General features: G+C 52.0%; 1 protein-coding gene across 2 annotated transcripts in view; it reads left to right on the forward strand.

Moving 5' to 3' along the window:
• The window catches only part of LOC144611464 (platelet-derived growth factor subunit B-like), a 29,772-nt gene extending 16,156 nt beyond the window's left edge, over nucleotides 1-13,616 (forward strand). Inside the window, exons 3-7 of one of the 2 annotated variants that reach the window (XM_078430580.1) lie at nucleotides 646-735; nucleotides 4,894-5,087; nucleotides 8,321-8,444; nucleotides 10,050-10,186; nucleotides 12,139-13,616. In XM_078430580.1, the coding sequence (XP_078286706.1) occupies nucleotides 646-735; nucleotides 4,894-5,087; nucleotides 8,321-8,444; nucleotides 10,050-10,165 (524 nt within the window). In that variant the 3' untranslated portion in view covers nucleotides 10,166-10,186; nucleotides 12,139-13,616. The remainder of the gene's footprint in view (nucleotides 1-645; nucleotides 736-4,893; nucleotides 5,088-8,320; nucleotides 8,445-10,049; nucleotides 10,187-12,138) is intronic. The other variant, XM_078430581.1, reaches the window with a different exon arrangement.
• Nucleotides 13,617-18,798: the final 5,182 nt, after the last annotated feature.

The following is an 18,798-nucleotide window of genomic DNA, read 5'->3' on the forward strand; positions in this document are numbered from 1 at the left end:
TTGACACGCCTTATCCATGAGAATCACCTGGACTTGACTTGATTGTGTCAGTGCATTGTTCCAAAAGCATCTTGGCACAATTCCAGACCGACAACAATTATCTGCAGTGTCAAGTTTATTTTCTTTTCTGCGGTTCTTGGTGTTAACTTCCACACGGAGAATACATTTAGCAAGCTTCCAATTAACGAAACAAAAATAAGTATTCTCCTTTTTCAGCTTGACACAAAAAGCTGGAGTAACTCAGCGGGTCAGGCAGCATCTCTAGAGAGGGAAGGAATGGGTGACGTTTCGGGTCGAGACCCTTCTTCAGACTGATGTCAGGGGAGGGGGTGGACAATGCTGGAGTAACTCAGCGGGTCAGGCAGCATCTCTGGAGTCAACTGCCCCCTCCCCTGACATCAGTCTGAAGAAGGGTCTCGACCCGAAACGTCACTCTCCAGAGATGCTGCCTGACCCGCTGAGTTACTCCAGCATTTTGTGTCTACCTTCGATTTAAACCAGCATCTGCATTTTTCTCTTCTACTGTTTCCAAATAATTCGTACAAGTCCTCAGCCGATTGGCTGACCTGAGAAGGGGATAATTTTATGAAATGTAATGTCTAGATTGGTGTGAGTAACTGAGCCGTGATGTGTGTTTGGTTTCAGAGGTGAATGGCACAGATCCCAGTGACCTTGGTTTGTCGTCTATGAGCGAGGGTGACCATGAACAAGCCCCACGTCTGACACGCAGCACAGGTGAGGGCAGCTTCTGTATCCTGTGTAGAGCCATTAGATCACACAGCAGGGGGAGGTTGAGCAGGCTGGGTCTCTATTCCATGGAGCGCAGGGGAGATCTTATAGAGGTGTACAAAATCATGAGAGGAATAGATCGGGTAGATGCACAGAGTCTTTTACCCAGAGTAGGGGAATCGAGGACCAGAGGACACGGGTTCAAGGTGAAGGGGAAATGATTTAATAGGAATCCAAGGGGTAACTTTTTCACACAGAGGGTGGTGGGTGTATGGAACAAGCTGCCAGAGGAGGTAGTTAAGGCTGGGACTATCCCATCGTTTAAGAAACAGTTGGACAGGTACATGGATAGGACAGGTTTGGAGGGATATGGACCAAGTGCAGGCAAGTGGGACTAGGGTAGCTGGGACATTGTTGGCCGGTGTGGGCAAGATGGGCCGAAGGGCCTGTTTCCACACTGTATCACTGACTCTATGACTCTAAGCCATCCACACTGACTAGGATGCCCCATTTAAGCTGGTCCTACGTGCATTTTGCCCATATCCCTCTAAAACCTTACTACCCATGCACACTTTCCAAGTGTCTTTTAAATGCTGCTGTTGTATCTTCCTCAACTGCGTCCTCCGGCAGCTTGAATGTACAGCAAGGAACTGCAGAGGCTGGTTTGCGCTGAAGGAAGACACAAAGTGCTGGAGTAACTCAGCGGGTCAGGCAGCATCTCTGGGGAAACTGGAATAGGTGACGTTTCGGGTCGAGACCGTCCTTCAGACTGAGGGTCTTGATACGAAACGTCACCTATTCCTTTTCCCCAGAGATGCTGCCTGACCCGTTGAGTTACTCCAACACTTTGTGTCTATCCCCTGGCAACTTGTCCCACGTACCCACCACAATCTGAGTGAAAATGGTGCACCTCAGGCCTGTATAAAATCTTTCCCCTCTCACCTGGAACCTATGCCCTCTTGTTTTTGATTCCCTGACCCTGGGTAAAAGACTCTGCGTGCATTCACCTTATCTATACCCTCCCATGGTTTCACATACCTCTAACAACAGGAACCTCATGTCTTCTTACTTCGTTTGGCACTGCCCAGCTGGTGAAAGCAGTGACTGGAGGGAGGGGTATATCAGGGCGGCACAGTGGCGCAGCGGTAGAATTGCCGCCTTACAGCGAATGCAGTGCCGGAGACCCGGGTTCCATCCCGACTACGGGCGCCGTCTGTGCGGAGTTTGTACCTTCTCTCCGTGACTTATTGAAACGTATAAGATTATTAAGGGGTTGGACACGTTAGAGGCACGAAACATGTTCCCAATGTTGGGGGAGTCCAGAACCAGGGGCCACAGTTTAAGAATAAGGGGTAGGCCATTTAGAACTGAGATGAGGAAAAACCTTTTCAGTCAGAGAGTTGTGAATCTGTGGAATTCTCTGCCTCAGAAGGCAGTGTAGGCCAATTCTCTGAATGCATTCAAGAGAGAGCTAGATAGAGCTCTTAAGGATAGCGGAGTCAGGGGGTATGGGGAGAAGGCAGGAATGCGGTACTGATTGAGAATGATCAGCCATGATCACATTGAATGGCGGTGCTGGCTCGAAGGGCAGAATGGCCTCCTCCTGCACCTATTGTCTATTGTCTATTGTGACCTGCGTGGGTTTTCTCCGATACCTTCGGTTTCCTCCCACACTCCAAAGACGTACAGGTTTGTAGGTTAAATGGCTTGGTAAATGTAACAATTGTCCCTAGTGGGTGTAGGATAGTGTTAATGTGTGGGGATCGCAGGTCGGCGCGGACCCGGTGGGCCGAAGGGCCTGTTTCCGTGCTGTATCTCTATACTAATCTAAATAACTTAAGGGTGGGATAGAGCAGGTAAGTGAATCAGGATCCCAGGGCATGGTGTTGGTAGTCGGGATCAGAGGGGAGTGAGGCCAACAAGGCTTGGGTTGTGTGGTGGAGGGAATGCCTGTGATCAGGGCTTTGGTATCTGAAGGCTTGGCCACTGGTGGTGATGCAAGAGGGCAGGAGGAGAGGAGCCTGGAGATTTTATAGGGTTGGGTGTGGAGGAGGTCGCACTCATGAGGAAGAGAGAGGCATTTGAGGGTTTGAAAGAACGGGGGAAATGAGTAAATAGTGGCCTGTGAACAGAGCTACTGGTGGCTGACTGATCTTAAACCACATCGAGGCATCACCAAACCACACCCGCCCTGGTTTGTACATTCACTGGGTGTGCAATGGCAGCTTTTGTACTACATCTCTAATCCCCCTAAATGAGGAAGTGGACGATGTTATATACAACCATTGTAAATGGGCCCTGGTGAGACCGCATCTGGAGTACTGTGTGCAGTTTTGGTCCCCTAATTTGAGGAAGGATGTCCTTGCTATTGAGGCAGTGCAGCGTAGGTTCACAAGGTTAATCACCCGGAATGGCGGGACTGTCATATGAGGAAAGATTGGAAAGACTGGGCTTGTATTCGCTGGAATTTAGAAAGATGAGAGGGGATCTTATAGAAACGCATAAAATTATAAAAGGACTGGACAAGCTAGACGCAGGAAAAATGTTCCCAATGTTGGGGGAGTCCAGAACCAGGGGCCTCACAGTCTAAGAATAAAGGGGAGGCCATTTAAAACTGAGGTGAGAAGTAACTTTTTCACCCAGAGAGTTGTGAATTTGTGGAATTCTCTGCCACAGAGGGCAGTGGAGGCCAATTCACTGGATGGATTTAAGAGAGAGTTAGATAGAGCTCTAGGGGCTAGCGGAATCAAGGGATATGGGGAGAAGGCAGGCACAGGTTCCTGATTGTGGATGATCAGCCATGATCACAATGAATGGCGGTGCTGGCTCGAAGGGCTGAACGGCCTCCTCCTGGATATGCAGAGAATGGAGGGATATGGATCACATGCAGGCAGAGGAGACTAGTTTAGCTTGGTAGGGAAATAACTGCAGATGCTGGTACAAATCGAAGGTAGACACAAAATGCTGGAGTAACTCAGCGGGTCAGGCAGCATCTCTGGAGAGAAGGAATGGGTGAGGTTTCGGGTCGAGACCCTTCTTCAGACTGATGTCAGGGGAGGGGGCGGTTGCCTCCAGAGATGCTGCCTGACCCGCTGAGTTACTCCAGCATTGTCCGCCCCCAATGTATATTGGGTCAATGTGTATTGAGGACCTGTCCCTGCTTTCCCTCTCTCTCCATCCCCTCCCCCTTCCCAGTTCTCCCACTAGTCTTCCTGTCTCCGACTACATTCTATCTTTGTCCCGCCCCCTCCCCTGACATCAGTCTGAAGAAGGGTCTCGATCCGAAACGTCACCCATTCCTTCTCTCCAGAGATGCTGCCTGACCCGCTGAGTTACTCCAGCATTTTGTGATACCTTAGTTTAGATTGGCATCATGTTCAGAACAGACATTGTGGGCTGAAGGGCCTGTTGCTGTGCTGTACTGTTCTATGTTCTATGAGCTGGTGTCCAGCTGGGTCTGTCGATGTGTGTGAAGCTCCCCCCACCCCCCCCCACCATTGCCTTGGTGCTCACCAAAGATTCTAGAGGAACAAGATGGACCACTCTGTTGAAATCGCCTATACTGAAGTGTAGTCCGCAAAGGAGCCATTTTAGTAAGCGAAAACCCGCCGTTCGCTCTGCCTCTCGCAGTGTAATCAGTGTTTTGGGGGAACAGTATGTGTGATGATACCATTAAAATGCACAATATATCTCATCTATCAATTCACAGATTTTTGTTATTTTCCTTTTAAAATGTTTCTGCAAGTTTCTGCCGACTAAAATGGCGCCGTGACGTACTACGGTGTTTAGGGTCGAGTGGTCTATCTTGCTCCTCAAGACAATAGACAATAGGTGCAGGAGGAGGCCATTCGGCCCTTCGAGCCAGCACCGCCATTCAATGTGATCATGGCTGATCATTCTCAATCAGTACCCCGTTCCTGCCTTCTCCCCATACCCTCTGACTCCGCTATCCTTAAGAGCTCTATCTAGCTCTCTCTTGAATGCATTCAGAGAATTGGCCTCCACTGCCTTCTGAGGTAGAGAATTCCTCTAGTATCATCTGGTATCTTTGGTGCTGCCTGAGGCAGTGGGAGGATCAGCGTGCCCTGGTGCGGGTGAGTGAGGGGCAAGGATTGACATTGCCTTGCTCTCTGGTGAACCGTCCCTGTTCCCCTTTCTTTGCAGTGGTGGAGACTGCAAGACCAGCCCAGTGCAAGGTTCGGCCGGAGGTGATGGAGATCACGCGGAGCATGGTGGATCCCACCAGGGCCAACTTCTACCTGTGGCCGAGCTGTGTGGAGGTCCAGCGCTGCTCGGGCTGCTGCAACATCAAGAACTACAAGTGCCAGCCCACCCAGATCCAGGAGCGGCGAGTGAGGGTGAGGACTGGGGGGGGCGGGGGGGGGGGGGGGGATCGTGTGGGGGGGGGGGGGGGCGCAGATGAGGGGGGCTCATGAGCTTTGACAGAATTGGAAGTCTACGGGTCAGTGCACCAGGGGGCTGTCGAGCGGGGTGTGGAGAGGATGTTTCCACAAGTGGGAGAGTCTAGGACCAGAGGCCACAGCCTCAGAATAACAGGACGTACCTTAAGAAAGGAGATGAGGAGGAATTTCTTTAGTCAGAGGAATCTGTGGAATTCATTGCCGCAGACAGCTGTGGAGGCCAAGTCAGTGGATGATTTTAAGGCAGAGATTGGTAGATTTTTGATTAGTAATGGTGTCAGGGGTTGTGGGAAGAAGGCAGGAGAATTGGGGTTGAGAGGGAAAGATAGCATCTCTGGAGAACGTAGATAGGTGACGTGTCCTCCTGACACTGTGGTCGGGGGGGGGGGGGGGATAGGGGGGGTGAATGCTGGAAGGAAGGAGCGACAGGACTCTTGATTAGTCAAGGGTTGTGGGGAGAAGGCAGGAGAATGCTGTTTGGAGGGAAAGATAGATCAACCACGATTGAATGGCGGAGTCGACTTGATGGGCCGAATGGCTTAATTCTGCTCCTGGAACCCATGAACTGAAAGGCAACACGTTGAGATTAATGGTGCCGCTACAAGGTTTGGGTGTCTGAAGCTGGGGGCGAGATCGGTCTCGACGGCCTGGAGACTGTGGGCGGCCATCTTGGGAGCAGGAAATATGTTCCCAATGTTGGGGGACTCCAGAACCAGGGGCACAGTCTTAGAATCAAGGGGAGGCCACTTAAAACTGAGGTGAGAAGGAACTTTTTCACCCAGGGAATTTGTGAAATTCTCTGCCACAGAGGGCAGTGGAGGCCAAATCACTGGATGGATTTAAGAGAGAGTTAGATAGAGCTCTAGAGGCTAGTGGAATCAAGGGATACGGGGAGAAGGCAGGCACGGGTTACTGATTGTGGATGATCAGCCATGATCACAATGAATGGCGGTGCTGGCTCGAATGGCCTCCTCCTGCACCTATTTTCTATGTTTCTATGTAAATGGCCTCCCCTTTATTCTAAGACTTTGACCCCTGGTTCCTGGTTTGCCAATGGCATAAAATTAGTCAGGAGGGCGTGTTGTGGTCAGGACATTCCGTCTCTGCAACTGGATATTGATCAGTTGATTAAGTAGGCCAGACTCTGCAAAATGTGTTTAATGCAGAAAACAGTGAGATCAGTGGAATCTCAGCACAGACTATTATCCGAGTGGAGAGAGGTTGGAGATGAACAAAGTTGCAGGTGCAGAGAGGTCTAGGTCTGTTCCATAAAGATTTAAATTTAGAAATAGGGAAGCGTTATCACAATTGTACAGGATACTGGTATTCGCACCTGGAGTACTGAGCACAGTTTTGGTTCTCTTGTTTAAGAAAGGATATGCTGTCCTTGGATGCAGTCCAACAGAGATTGACTGGGCCAAAATGTGTAGGGACAAAAACTGCAAATGCTGGTTAAAATCTAAGGTGGACACAAAATGCTGGAGTAACTCAGCGGGTCAGGCAGCATCTCTGGAGGGAGAAGGAATGGGCGACGTTTCGGGTCGAGACCCTTCTTCAGACTGATGTCAGGGGAGGGAACGGGATTTAGCCCAAAATACGGGACGTCCTGGCTAATACGGGACGAAGTATTTATTCACAAAATGCTGGAGTAACTCAGCAGGTCAGGCAGCATCTCATGAGAGAAGGAATGGGTGACGTTTCGGGTCGAGACCCTATCCATAACACTCTGGGTTAGACAACTCCAGAGACTCATCACCCTCTGTGAGAAGAAATTCTTACACTACACCTCAACTTTAAATGACTTGCCCTGTAACCATCTTCTGTTTCACTGTTCGTATCCCTCCATTATCACCTCTTCCATAGCCAACAATGGACCATTGTGGGCTCCACCTTTCCTTGTTCATCGATGCTGGGTCTGATTTGTTCTGTACCTTTATTTTCCCTCTACCTTGACTCCCAGTCTGAGGGAGGGTCTCGACCCGAAACGTCACCCATTCCTTTTACTCCAGAGATGCTGCCTGACCCGCTGAGTTACCCCAGCGTTTTGTATCCATCTCCGTTGTGACCCCAGGCCACAGTGAGCTTTTTCACACCCCGCCCCCTCTGATCGGCCAAGCAAAAATAGCCCGCACTAAATCGGAACGCAGGTCGGGGGTCAGTCATGTTGGTCCAGGGAATTCCTGGCATTTTTCCGCAATTAGCCGAGAGGGTGGCCTGAGCGGGGCGGGACTCTGGCTGGACATCTGCCTCATGGGTGAGTGGCTGGCAGGCAGGCAGCTAGCTTTGTGCAGGGGTCGCGACGGCTCCAAGCTCTTTGCATCGATGGAGAAGGTACCAGACCTGACGTTAAGGGTCTACGGACAAAGACTCTTGGGATGATTTAGAAAGACACAAAGTGCTAGAGTAACTCTGTGGTCAGGAGGCATCTGCTGAGAACATGGATGGGCAACGTTTCGGGCTGGGACCCTTCTTCAGAACCTGAAACGTCTCCTACCCACGTTCTCTGGAGATGTTACATAGACAATAAACAATAGACAATAGGTGCAGGAGGAGGCCATTCGGCCCTTCGAACCAGCACCGCCATTCAATGTGATCATGGCTGATCATTCTCAATCAGTACCCCGTTCCTGCCTTCTCCCCATACCCCCTGACTCCGCTATCCTTAAGAGCTCTCTCTTGAATGCATTCAGAGAATTGGCCTCCACTACCTTCTGAGGCAGAGAATTCCACAGATTCACAACTCTCCGACTGAAAAAGTTTTTCCTCATCTCAGTTCTAAATTGCCTACCCCTTATTCTTAAACTGTGGCCCCCGGTTCTGAACTCCCCCAACATCGGGAACATGTTTCCTGCCTCTAACGTGTCCAACCCCTTAATAATCTTATACGTTTCAATAAGATCTCCTCTCAGAAACATAGAAGCATAGAAAATAGGTGCAGGAGGAGGCAATACGGCCCTTCGAGCCAGCACCGCCATTCATTGTGATCATGGCTGATCATCCACAATCATGTTGCCCGACCCGCTGAGTTACTCCAGTATTCTGTCTTTTTTTTAAATAAACGAGCGTCTGCAGTTCCTTGTTTCGATGTTCTTGGGGATGATGTTGGTTGCTTTGGAGGCTGTTAGCTTGCTCTGGGTTTTGACTCGAATGTTGTCCCCTCTGTCCCGCAGTTTGTGAAGAAGGTATTTAAGAGGAGAGGCATCGTGTCCAAGACGGCAGTGATTGTCCTGCACGATCACGTTGCGTGCAAGTGCATGACCGCAGCTCAGTACGCGGACACTCAGGACAGAGAGGGTGAGTATCCAACACCTCAACTTACACTGGGTCTCAGCCAAAGATACTAGAGGAGCAAGATGGACCACTCCGTTGAAATCGCCTATACTGAAGTATAGTACGCAACGTCCGCCATTTTAGTAAGCGAAACCCCGCCATCCGCTCTGCCTCTCGCAGTGTGATCAGTGTTTTGGGGGAACAGTATGTGTGATGATACCATTAAAATGCAGAATATATCTCATCTATCAACTCACAGATTTTTTATATTTTCCTTTTTAAATGTTACTGCAAGTTTTTGCCGACTAAAATGGCGTCATGACACACTACGGTTTATAGACAATAGACAATAGACAATAGGTGCAGGAGGAGGCTATTCGGCCCTCCGAGCCAGCACCGCCATTCAATGTGATCATGGCTGATCATTCTCAATCAGTACCCCGTTCCTGCCTTCTCCCCATACCCCCTGACTCCGCTATCCTTAAGAGCTCTATCTAGCTCTCTCTTGAATGCATTCAGAGAATTGGCCTCCACTGCCTTCTGAGGCAGAGAATTCCACAGATTCACAACTCTGACTGAAAAAGCTTTTCCTCATCTCAGTTCTAATGGCCTACCCCTTATTCTTAAACTGTGGCCCCTGGTTCTGGACTCCCCAACATTGGGAACATGTTTCCTGCCTCTAACGTGTCCAACCCCTTAATAATCTTGTATGTTTCGATAAGATCTCCTCTCATCCTTCTAAATTCCAGTGTATACAAGCCTAGTCGCTCCAGTCTTTCAACATATGACAGTCCCGCCATTCCGGGAATTAACCTAGTAAACCTACGCTGCACGCCCTCAATAGCAAGAATATCCTTCCTCAAATTTGGAGACCAAAACTGCACACAGTACTCCAGGTGCGGTCTCACTAGGGCCCTGTACAACTGCAAAAGGACCTCTTTGCTCCTAAGAAGGACCTCTTTGCGCCTCTTGGTTTTTAGGGTCGAGTGGTCTATCTTGTTCCTCTAGTATCTTTGGTTTCAACTACCAAGGAGCCAGAGGGGTCAGTGCGTGTGGAGGATGGGTGCCCTAGTTGCCTTTGGGTCAAACAGTGGACACCTGCTGTGGAGGTAAATAAACCGCAGATGCTGGTTAAAATTGAAGGTAGACACAAAATGCTGGAGTAACTCAGCAGGTCAGGCAGCATCTCAGGAGAGAAGGAATGGGTGACGTTTCGGGTTGAGAAGGATATAGGTGGAGACAGGAAGATAGAGGGAGAACTGGGAAGGAGGGGGGGAAGAGAGGGACAGAGGAACTATCTAAAGTTGGAGAAGTCAATGTTCAATGTTCAATATGAGGTCTGTTCCTCCAATTTCCGGTGGGCCTCACTATGGCACTGGAGGAGGCCCATGACAGAAAGGTCAGACTGGGAGTGGGAGGGGGAGTTGAAGTGCTCAGCCACCGGGAGATCAGGTTGGTTAAGGCAGACTGAGCGCAGGTGTTGAGCGAAGCGATCGCCGAGCCTGCGTTTGGTTTTGCCGATGTAAAGATGTTGACATCTAGAGCAACGGATTGTGACCCGGGCAGGTTGTGCGCGAGGGAGGGGGGCTCTGTGGGTTTGGGAGCCTGATGTACGTCTGCTCTCCTCAGGGTCCCTGGCCTCTCCCGCCCCCACCATCGCCCGGGCCCGCAAATACAGCAGCAGCAAACGAAAACATCGGAAGTTCAAACTCTTTGATGGGAAGAAGGGGATTGACCAAACATAGAAGCCAGCCGCCCGGATTCAGGTGAGAGCTTTGGGCCATCACACTGGGGCGTGAGAGGTGGGGTGCGAGCGGGGTCTAGGGGTGGGGGGGAGGCATTCGAAGGGGTGGGGGGGGTGTCAGCTTGGGTCAGGAGGGATGTGTGGTGAGGGAGGCAAGGGGAGAAGTGTGGGCTGGGGGCAGGGGGAAAGAGTCCAGAGTGTTTTATTGTCGTGTGTCCCAGATAGAACAATGAAATTCTTACTTGCTGCATCACAACACAATATGTGAACATAGTGCACTGTAAACAATAATAATAATAATAGTCTATTGTAGTTCAGAGCTTTTTGAGGTTGTGGTGGTTAGTGGCTGTCGGGAAGAAGCTATTCCTGAACCTGGACGTTCCAGTTTTCCGGCTCCTGTACCTTCTACCCGATGGCAGGGGTGGAATGAGTGTGTGGCCAGGGTGGTGTGGGTCAGTGAGAGTGTGGCCAGGGTGGTGGTGTGGGTCAGTGAGAGTGTGGCCAGGGTGGTGGTGTGGGTCAGTGAGAGTGTGGCCAGGGTGGTGGTGTGGGTCAGTGAGTGTGTGGCCAGGGTGGTGTGGGTCAGTGAGAGTGTGGCCAGGGTGGTGGTGTGGGTCAGTGAGAGTGTGACCAGGGTGGTGTGGGTCAGTGAGAGTGTGGCCAGGGTGGGTGTGGGTCAGTGAGTGTGTGGCCAGGGTGGTGTGGGTTAGTGAGAGTGTGGCCAGGGTGGTGTGGGACTCTGATGATGCCGGCTGCCTTTTTGAGGCAGTGACTCCGGTAAATCTCTTCGATGGTGGGGAGGTCAGGGCCGGTGATGGACTGGGCAGTGGAGGAGAGAGTGGGCTGGGGGTTTTGTGGACTGGGCAGGTTAAGAGGGGGGTTGTTGGCTGGGGTCAGGTGGAGGGAGGGAGGGAGGGAGGGAGGTAGGGAGGTGTGGGCCTGGGCTGGGCGAGGTGTGAGTGGGGGGCAGGAGAGAGAGGTGTGTATGTGCAATGGGGTAGAAGGGTTGGGAGGGTGTGAGCTGAGAGAGGGGCAGGTGAGCGCTGGGGGGGGGGGGGGGGGGGGGGGGGAGTAGACTGGGGCTGAGGAGGTGTGGGCCGGGGGGGGTTGACGGGGGGAGTGAGTAGGCCAGGGGCAGGATGAGGGAGAGAGATGTGTGTGTTTGTTGGGGGTAGGGTTGCCACTGTCCTGTATTAGCCATCCCATATTAGGACATCCCATATTTTGAGCTAAATTGGTTTGTCCCGTACGGGACCGCCCTTGTCCCGTATTAGGCCTGGTGGGACACTGTAGGCCCAGTGGGGCACTGTAGGCCGGGGCAGTGTAGGCCGGGGCAGTGTAGGCCCGGACACTGTAGGCTACATAACCTCCGTTAGGTGGCGCCGGGTCCTCAACTGTCCGGGCCTACAGCAGCCCCCTGGCCTACAGTGTCCGGGCCTACAGTGTCCGGCCCTACAGCAGCCCCCGGGCCTACAGCAGCCCCCGGGCCTACACTGTCTGGCCTACAGTGTCTGGGCCTACAGCGGCCCCCGGTCCTACACTGTCCGGGCCTACAGTGTCTGGGCCTACAGCGGCCCCCAGGCCTACAGTGTCCGGGCCTACAGCGCCCCCCCCCCCCCCCCCCCCCCCCCCCGGGTCATATATACGGAACAAGGGCGGTCCCGCACGGGACAAAGCAATTCAGCCCAATATACGGGATGTCCCGGCTAATACGGGACAGTTGGCAACCCTTGCCAGGGCAGGTATGGGCTGGGGCTGAGGGAAGTGTGGGCTGGGGCAGGTTGAGAAAGGGGAGACTGGTTTCAGGGGGAGGGAGAGACATGTGCAGGGTAAAGGGACTGAGGTGTGGCCCAGGACTGGACGGTATGGGCTGGGGCCGCGATAGATGGGGAGGGAGTGGAGCATTGAGGAAAGGGCTCGTGGGTCAGAGTCAGTGGCTCAGATCTGTAAACTGTATCCCGTCTCTGCCTCCAGGTATCTTTTGTCCGAGCAGCCCTGGAATGGTGTGATGCGATACTGTAATCTGTGATGGACCTCCCATTCACAGCCAACAGGCAACTCATCGTCGACCTCTGGAGACGGCGTGGATACGATGGAAGGGATAAATCCCAGAGCACTGTGCACTAAAGACCAAACTATGACTTTCACCAAATGTCTCATCGGTAATGACCACTGGATTTGTTGAGCGAAGACTGTAGCTGACCAGCTTTGTCCCGGTGCGGTTAAGAGACGAGATGGGATTCGTTGGGACCTACGTTGGGACTTAGCTCTTTGCACTGTATATTTTGCTCTTTTGGTTCTCGATTTAATGTTTTACGTCTCATGCTATTTATATGCTACCTTTTTGTTTCGTGTTTCACGCCTCGTGTTTGTCCCTGAGTGTTGAGTGAAGAGGGGACGTCTGGGGCCTCGGCCTACGGCTGGTGTCTGTCTTGGCCAGTTCGTGTAGCATTTGGCATGGGGTGTACTGGCAGTTCCAGTCCACGTATCGGCACGTCAGGCTTCATCCCCAGCTCAGGACCCGTCCCCATTGACCACTGCACAGGCACCTATCAGGACACCCCTCAGGGCGCCCCCCCCCAGCGAGGCAGAGATAGACCCCCTGGCCCCTCCTCGCCCACCCTCCTTGCCCAGAATGAAGACTGGTCCTGACCCAAAAGGCTGACTATCCATGTTCGCCAGAGATGCTGCCTGACCCGCTGAGTTACTCCAGCACTTTGTGTCTTTAAAAAAAAACCCCAGCATCTGCAGTTCCTTGGGTCGACATCTTGCTGCCCCAGGGTTTGGTTCCAGGAGTCTGGCTTTTTTGTCAGGGTTAACGGGTGGAGCCTGGGAGACTGGCTGGGGGCGGGCAGGCCACACCGGGGATCAGGTGATGAGGTGAAGTCACCCTGAGGGGAAGGTGTGCGGAGATCCAACGATCCCACTCCCTGGAGCCCTGGCTGCCACCTACTCCAGCTGACAGCAGCCTGGTCCTGCTTGTTCACACACCCACTCTTCAGGGACTGGAGTCTGATACAGAAGAATGGTCTAGACCTGAAACGTGGCCGTCTAAAGAAGAGTCTCAACTCAAAACGTCAGTCTGAAGACGGGTCTTGATACGAAACATCAGTCTGAAGAAGGGTCTTGACACGAAACGTCAGTCTAAAGAAGGGTCTCGACCGGAAACGTCACCATCTGAAGAAGGGTCTCGACCGAAACGTCAGTCTGAAGAAGGGCCTCGACCTGAAATGTCAGTCTGAAGAGTCTCGACCCGAAATGTCAGTATAAAGAAGGGTTTCGACCTGAAACGTCGCCGTCTGAAGAAGGGTCTTGACCCGAAAAGTCAGTATAAAGAAGGGTCTCGACCCGAAACGTCACCTATTCCTTTTCTCCAGAGATGCTGCCTGGCCCGCTGAGTTACTCCAGCATTTTTGTGTCTATCTTCGGTGCTATAGATGGGGCAGGTTGAGTGGAGATCAAACGGGGGGGTGGGGGGGGGGAGATGGATTCAGAGATATCACTGTTCAATTGAGATCCTTGGTGGAGCTGGATCTGAGGCTTGTAAGAATGAGAGATTACTGCTGTAAATACTGAATCTCAAACTGTTTTTAATGTCAAGACGTTAACTAATTATTTATATATTTAAAGTTGTAAAAGTCTCTCTGAACCATAATAAACGATTGTTTGTGTAATGGCTGTTCCTGTTGGGGCCAGGTGCAGACAGGTCCGGGTGAGTCACGCATTCCTAGAGACGGGGACTGGGGGAATGTGGATGGAATACTTGGACGCTGATTCACGTCAGTAATTGCTGATGACCTGGGGCTAGGAGGAGGAGGAGGGAGAGGAGGAGGATCATCTCTGCTCAGTGATGATGACAGCGTCTGCCATCCCCCGGTTCCCCACACAAAACGACCAGCAGACAGCAAGGGCTCGCTCGTTCACTCACCCCCTCTCCGCACCAGGGGGAAGGGTTAACAAACCTGTCCTGTCGCTTGGTGGCTGCTTGTACAGCTGAGTTTGTACAAGAAGTGTAAGAAAATAACTGCAGATGCTGGCACAAATCGAAGGTATTCATTCACGAAATGCTGGAGTAACTCAGCAGGTCAGGCAGCATCTCAGGAGGGAAGGAATAGGTGACGTTTCGGGTCGAGACCCTTCTTCGGTCTGAAGAAGGGTCTCGACCCGAAACGTCGCCCATTCCTTCTCTCCTGAGATGCTGCCTGACCTGCTGAGTTACTCCAGCATTTTGTGAATAAATACCTTCGCTGAGTTTGTACAGCACTGCCCACAAACTACAGTTGCCAACTGTCCCGTATTAGCCGGGACATCCCGTATATTGGGCTAAATTGGTTTAGACAATAGACAATAGACAACAGGTCCAGGAGGAGGCCATTCGGCCCTTCGAGCCAGCACCACCATGGCTGATCATTCTCAATCAGTACACCATTCCTGCCTTCTCCCCATACCCCCTGACTCCGCTATCATTAAGAGCTCTATCTAGCTCTCTCTTGAAAGCATCCAGAGAATTGGCCTCCACTGCCTTCTGAGGCAGAGAATTCCACAGATTCACAACTCTGACTGAAAAGGTTTTTCCTCATCTCAGTTCTAAATGGCCTACTCCTTATTCTTAAACTGTGGCCCCTTGTTCTGGACTCCCCCAACATTGGGAACATGTTTCCTGCCTCTAACGTGTCCAACCCCTTAATAATCTTATACGTTTCGTTAAGATCCCCTCTCATCCTTCTAAATTCCAGTGTATACAAGCCTAGTCGCTCCAGTCTTTCAACATATGACAGTCCTGCCATTCCGGGAATTAACCTAGTAAACCTACGCTGCACGCCCTCAATAGCAAGAATGTCCTTCCTCAAATTTATCCCGTACGGGATCGCCCTTGTCCCATATTAGGCCCGGATACTGTAGGCCCGGGGGACGCTGTAGGCCCGGAGACCCAGGCGCCGCCTAATGGAGGTTGCATAGCAACCCGCCTCCTGGCCCGGGCGGCCGCCATTGGTGGAGCGGGAGCATGTGGCCGCTGGCTGGGTGAGGTGGCGTGGGGCGGTGACATCACCTTATGTTCCTTATTTGGGAGTGAGAATGTTGGCAGCTCTACCACAAACACACCTCACCTATTGTCAACTACACTCAGACAGGCCAGGTGGGGCAAATAGTCTGCTTGCTGGTGGGTGTGTCTGAGATGCATTGTCAACATGTTTGGTTTCTACATTTAGATTTAGATTTAGAGATACAGCGCAGAAACAGGCCCTTCGGCCGACCGAGTCCGCGCCGCCCAGCGATCCCCGCACATTAACACTATCCTACACACACTAGGGACAATTTTTACATTTACCCAGTCAATTAACCTACAAACCTGTACGTCTTTGGAGTGTGGGAGGAAACCGAAGATCTCGGAGAAAACCCACGCAGGTCACGGGGAGAACGTACAAACTCCGTACAGACGGCGCCCGTAGTCAGGATCGAACCTGAGTCTCTGGCGCTGCATTCGCTGTAAGGCAGCAACTCTACCGCTGCGCCACCGTGCAGCACATTTAACTTGGGCTAACCTATTCTGGGGGTGTTCCATGTCATGTTGCATCTTTATCATCATCAGTCTGGAGCAGTCTGAAGAAGGATCCCGAACTGAAATGTCACCTATCCATATTCTCCAGAGATTTTTGGGGTGGCACGGAGGCGCAGCAGTCGAGTTGTTGCCTCCCAGCGCCAGAGACCAGGTTCGATCCTGAGCATGAGTGCTATCTGTGTGGAGTTTGTACGTTCTCCCTCTGTCTGCCTGGTTTTATCCGGGTGCTCCGGTTTCCTCCCACACTCGAAAGACGTCTAGGTTTGTAGGTTAAAAACAAAATGCTGGAGTAACTCAGCGGGACAGGCAGCATGTCTGGAGAGAAGGAATGGGTCGAGACCCTTCTTCGGACTCATCTTCAGTCCGAAGAAGGATTTCGACACAAAACGCCACCCACTCCAAAGACGTACAGGTTTGTAGGTTAATTGGCTGGTCAAATGTTTAAAAAAATTGTCCCTAGTGTGTGTAGGATAGTGTTAATGTGCGGGGATCGCTGGTCGGCGCGGACTTGGTGGGCCGAAGGGCCTGTTTCCGCGCTGTATCTAAAATCTAAAATCTAAATCTAAATCTAAATCATTCCTTCTCTCCTGAGATGCTGCCTGTCCTGCTGAGTTACTCCAGCATTTTGTGTCTATCGTCAATTTAAACCAGCATCTGCACATAGGTTTCCTGCCTACACATGGGTTTGTAGGTTAATTGGCTTTAGTAAATTGGTAATTGTCCTTGGTGTGTTGGATAGTGCTAGTGTGTCGGGGATCGCTGGTTGGCGTTGACGGAGTGGCCTGTTTTCACACTGTATCTACTGCCTGACCTGCTGAGTTACTCCAGCACCATGCAGCTGTTTAAAACCTTGGTTGGGCCACATTTAAAGTATCGCTTGCAGTTCTGGTCATCCAATTACAAGAAGGATGGGGTGGCTTGGGTGAGGGTGCAGAGCTTTTTTTAAAAACCAGAATGCTGCCTGGATTGGAGGGTACTGGTGCACTAGAGGTTGGACAAACTTAGAATGTTATCTCTGAAGTATCAAAGTTTGAGATGAGACCTGATGGAGGTTTATAGAATGACTAGACCAAGTGGGCCCAAACCTCTCCTGCATTGGTGCAGCACCCTCCCTCCCCCCCCTCCCCCCTCCCCTTCCTCCCCTCCCTCTCCCCTCCCTCTCCCCTCCCTCTCCCCTCCCTCTCCCCTCCCTCTCCCCCCCTCTCCCCTCCCTCTCCCCTCCCTCTCCCCCCTCTCCCCCCCCTCTCCCCCCTCTCCCCCCCCTCTCCCCCCCTCTCCCCCCCTCTCCCCCCCTCTCCCCCCTCTCCCCCCCTCTCCCCCCTCTCCCCCCCCTTCCCCCCCTCTTCCCCCCCTCTCCTCCCCTCTCCCCCCCTCTCCCCCCCTCTCCCCCCCTCTCCCCCCCTCTCCCACCTCTCCCCCCTCTCCCCCCTCTCCCCCCCTCTCCCCCCTCTCCCCCTCTCCCCCCCTCTCCCCCCCTCTCCCCCCTCTCCCCCCTCTCCCCCCTCTCCCCCCTTCTCCCCCCCTTCTCCCCCCCTTCTCCCCCCCTTCTCCCCCCTCTCCCCCTCCCTCCTTCTCCCCCCCTCTCCCCCGACCCCCTCTCCCCCGACCCCCTTTCCCCGTTCCCCGATCCCCTTTCCCCTACCTCCCCCTCAACGCCCCTTATCCACCCCTCCCTCCCTTCCCCCCCTCCACCCCCTTCGCTCCTCTGCGTTCCCTCCCCCCTCCCTCCCTAGGGGATAGATTTAAACTTTAAAATGTGAATAACTTTAAATATTTAACACCATTTTCAATGAAACCTCTTCCATTAGCACCAAAGGGACGACGGTGAGTAAGGTGGGGCTAAAATTGTCACGCTATCATGTACAATTTTGGCTGTAGTTCAGGAACAAACAAACAAACAAACGAGAGTTTTAGTATTTAAGATGGGAGGCATAGATAGGATAGAATCACAAACCTATATTCCAGTCTGAAGAAGGGTCTCGACCCAAAACGTCATCCATTCCTTCTCTCCAGAGATGCTGCCTGACCCGCTGAGTTACTCCAGCACTTGCGGGCTATTTTCGGTGTAAACCAGCATCTGCAGTTCTTTCCCACACAAGCTTCCATCGTAGGGGAGAACTGCAGATGCTGGTTTAAATCGAAGACAGACACAAAACGCTGGAGTGTCTCAGCGGGACAGGCAGCATCTCTGAAGAAGGGTCTCGACCCGAAACGTCACCCATTCTGTCTCTCCAGAGATGCTGCCTGACCCGCTGAGACACTCCAACATTTTGTGACACCTTCGAGTTGTACCAGCATCTGCAGTTATTTTCCTACACGTTTGTAGTGATATTAATAGATGATATTCATACCAGTGTCTAGAAAGTATTTAAAGTTGCCCTCAAGAGACTGTTGACAAAATCAGAGTGCATGGAATTGGAGGGAAGCTGCTGGTTTGAGCAGGGAATTTGACACGCAGTCAGCACTGCGACTTGCTGAGTGTCTCTTGAGTCGGCAGTGGAGGTCTGCTTGCTCCAAGGAGGAGGGTGGAGATTTACATTCCTATACTGTGGATAGACTGATCTCTACACCTCTGTAAACAGCGTGGATAACAGCAACAAAAATGCACACTGTTCTCCAAATGTGACTTCACCAAAGGTTTACAGAACTGCAGTAATGACATGGACCAGTCCTCCCTGGGTCAGTCGGCCCAGGTTAAAGAGACCCAAGCAGCATCTCTCATGAAAAAAAGTCAGGTGACGTTTCGGGTTGGGACCCTTCTTCGGTCTCCACAGTCCCAACCCAAAACCCTTCTTCACTCCTGACCCGAAACGGCACCTATCCTTTCTCTCCAGAGATGCTGCCTGACCCACTGAGTCACTCCAGTTACTTGGTGTCTTATCTTTGGTATAAACCAGCATCTGCAACTCTTTGTTTCTACATCAAAAAGGCCAAGCTGTGGGAGTCCTCTGATTGGTAACAAAGGTAGATTGATCAATGTATTATCACACGTATTTATTCACAAAATGCTGGAGTAACTCAGCGGGTCAGGCAGCATCTCAGGAGAGATGGAATGGGCGACGTTTCGGGTCGAG

This window comes from Rhinoraja longicauda, chromosome 40 (assembly GCF_053455715.1).
Source record: "Rhinoraja longicauda isolate Sanriku21f chromosome 40, sRhiLon1.1, whole genome shotgun sequence".
NCBI lineage: Eukaryota > Metazoa > Chordata > Chondrichthyes > Rajiformes > Arhynchobatidae > Rhinoraja > Rhinoraja longicauda.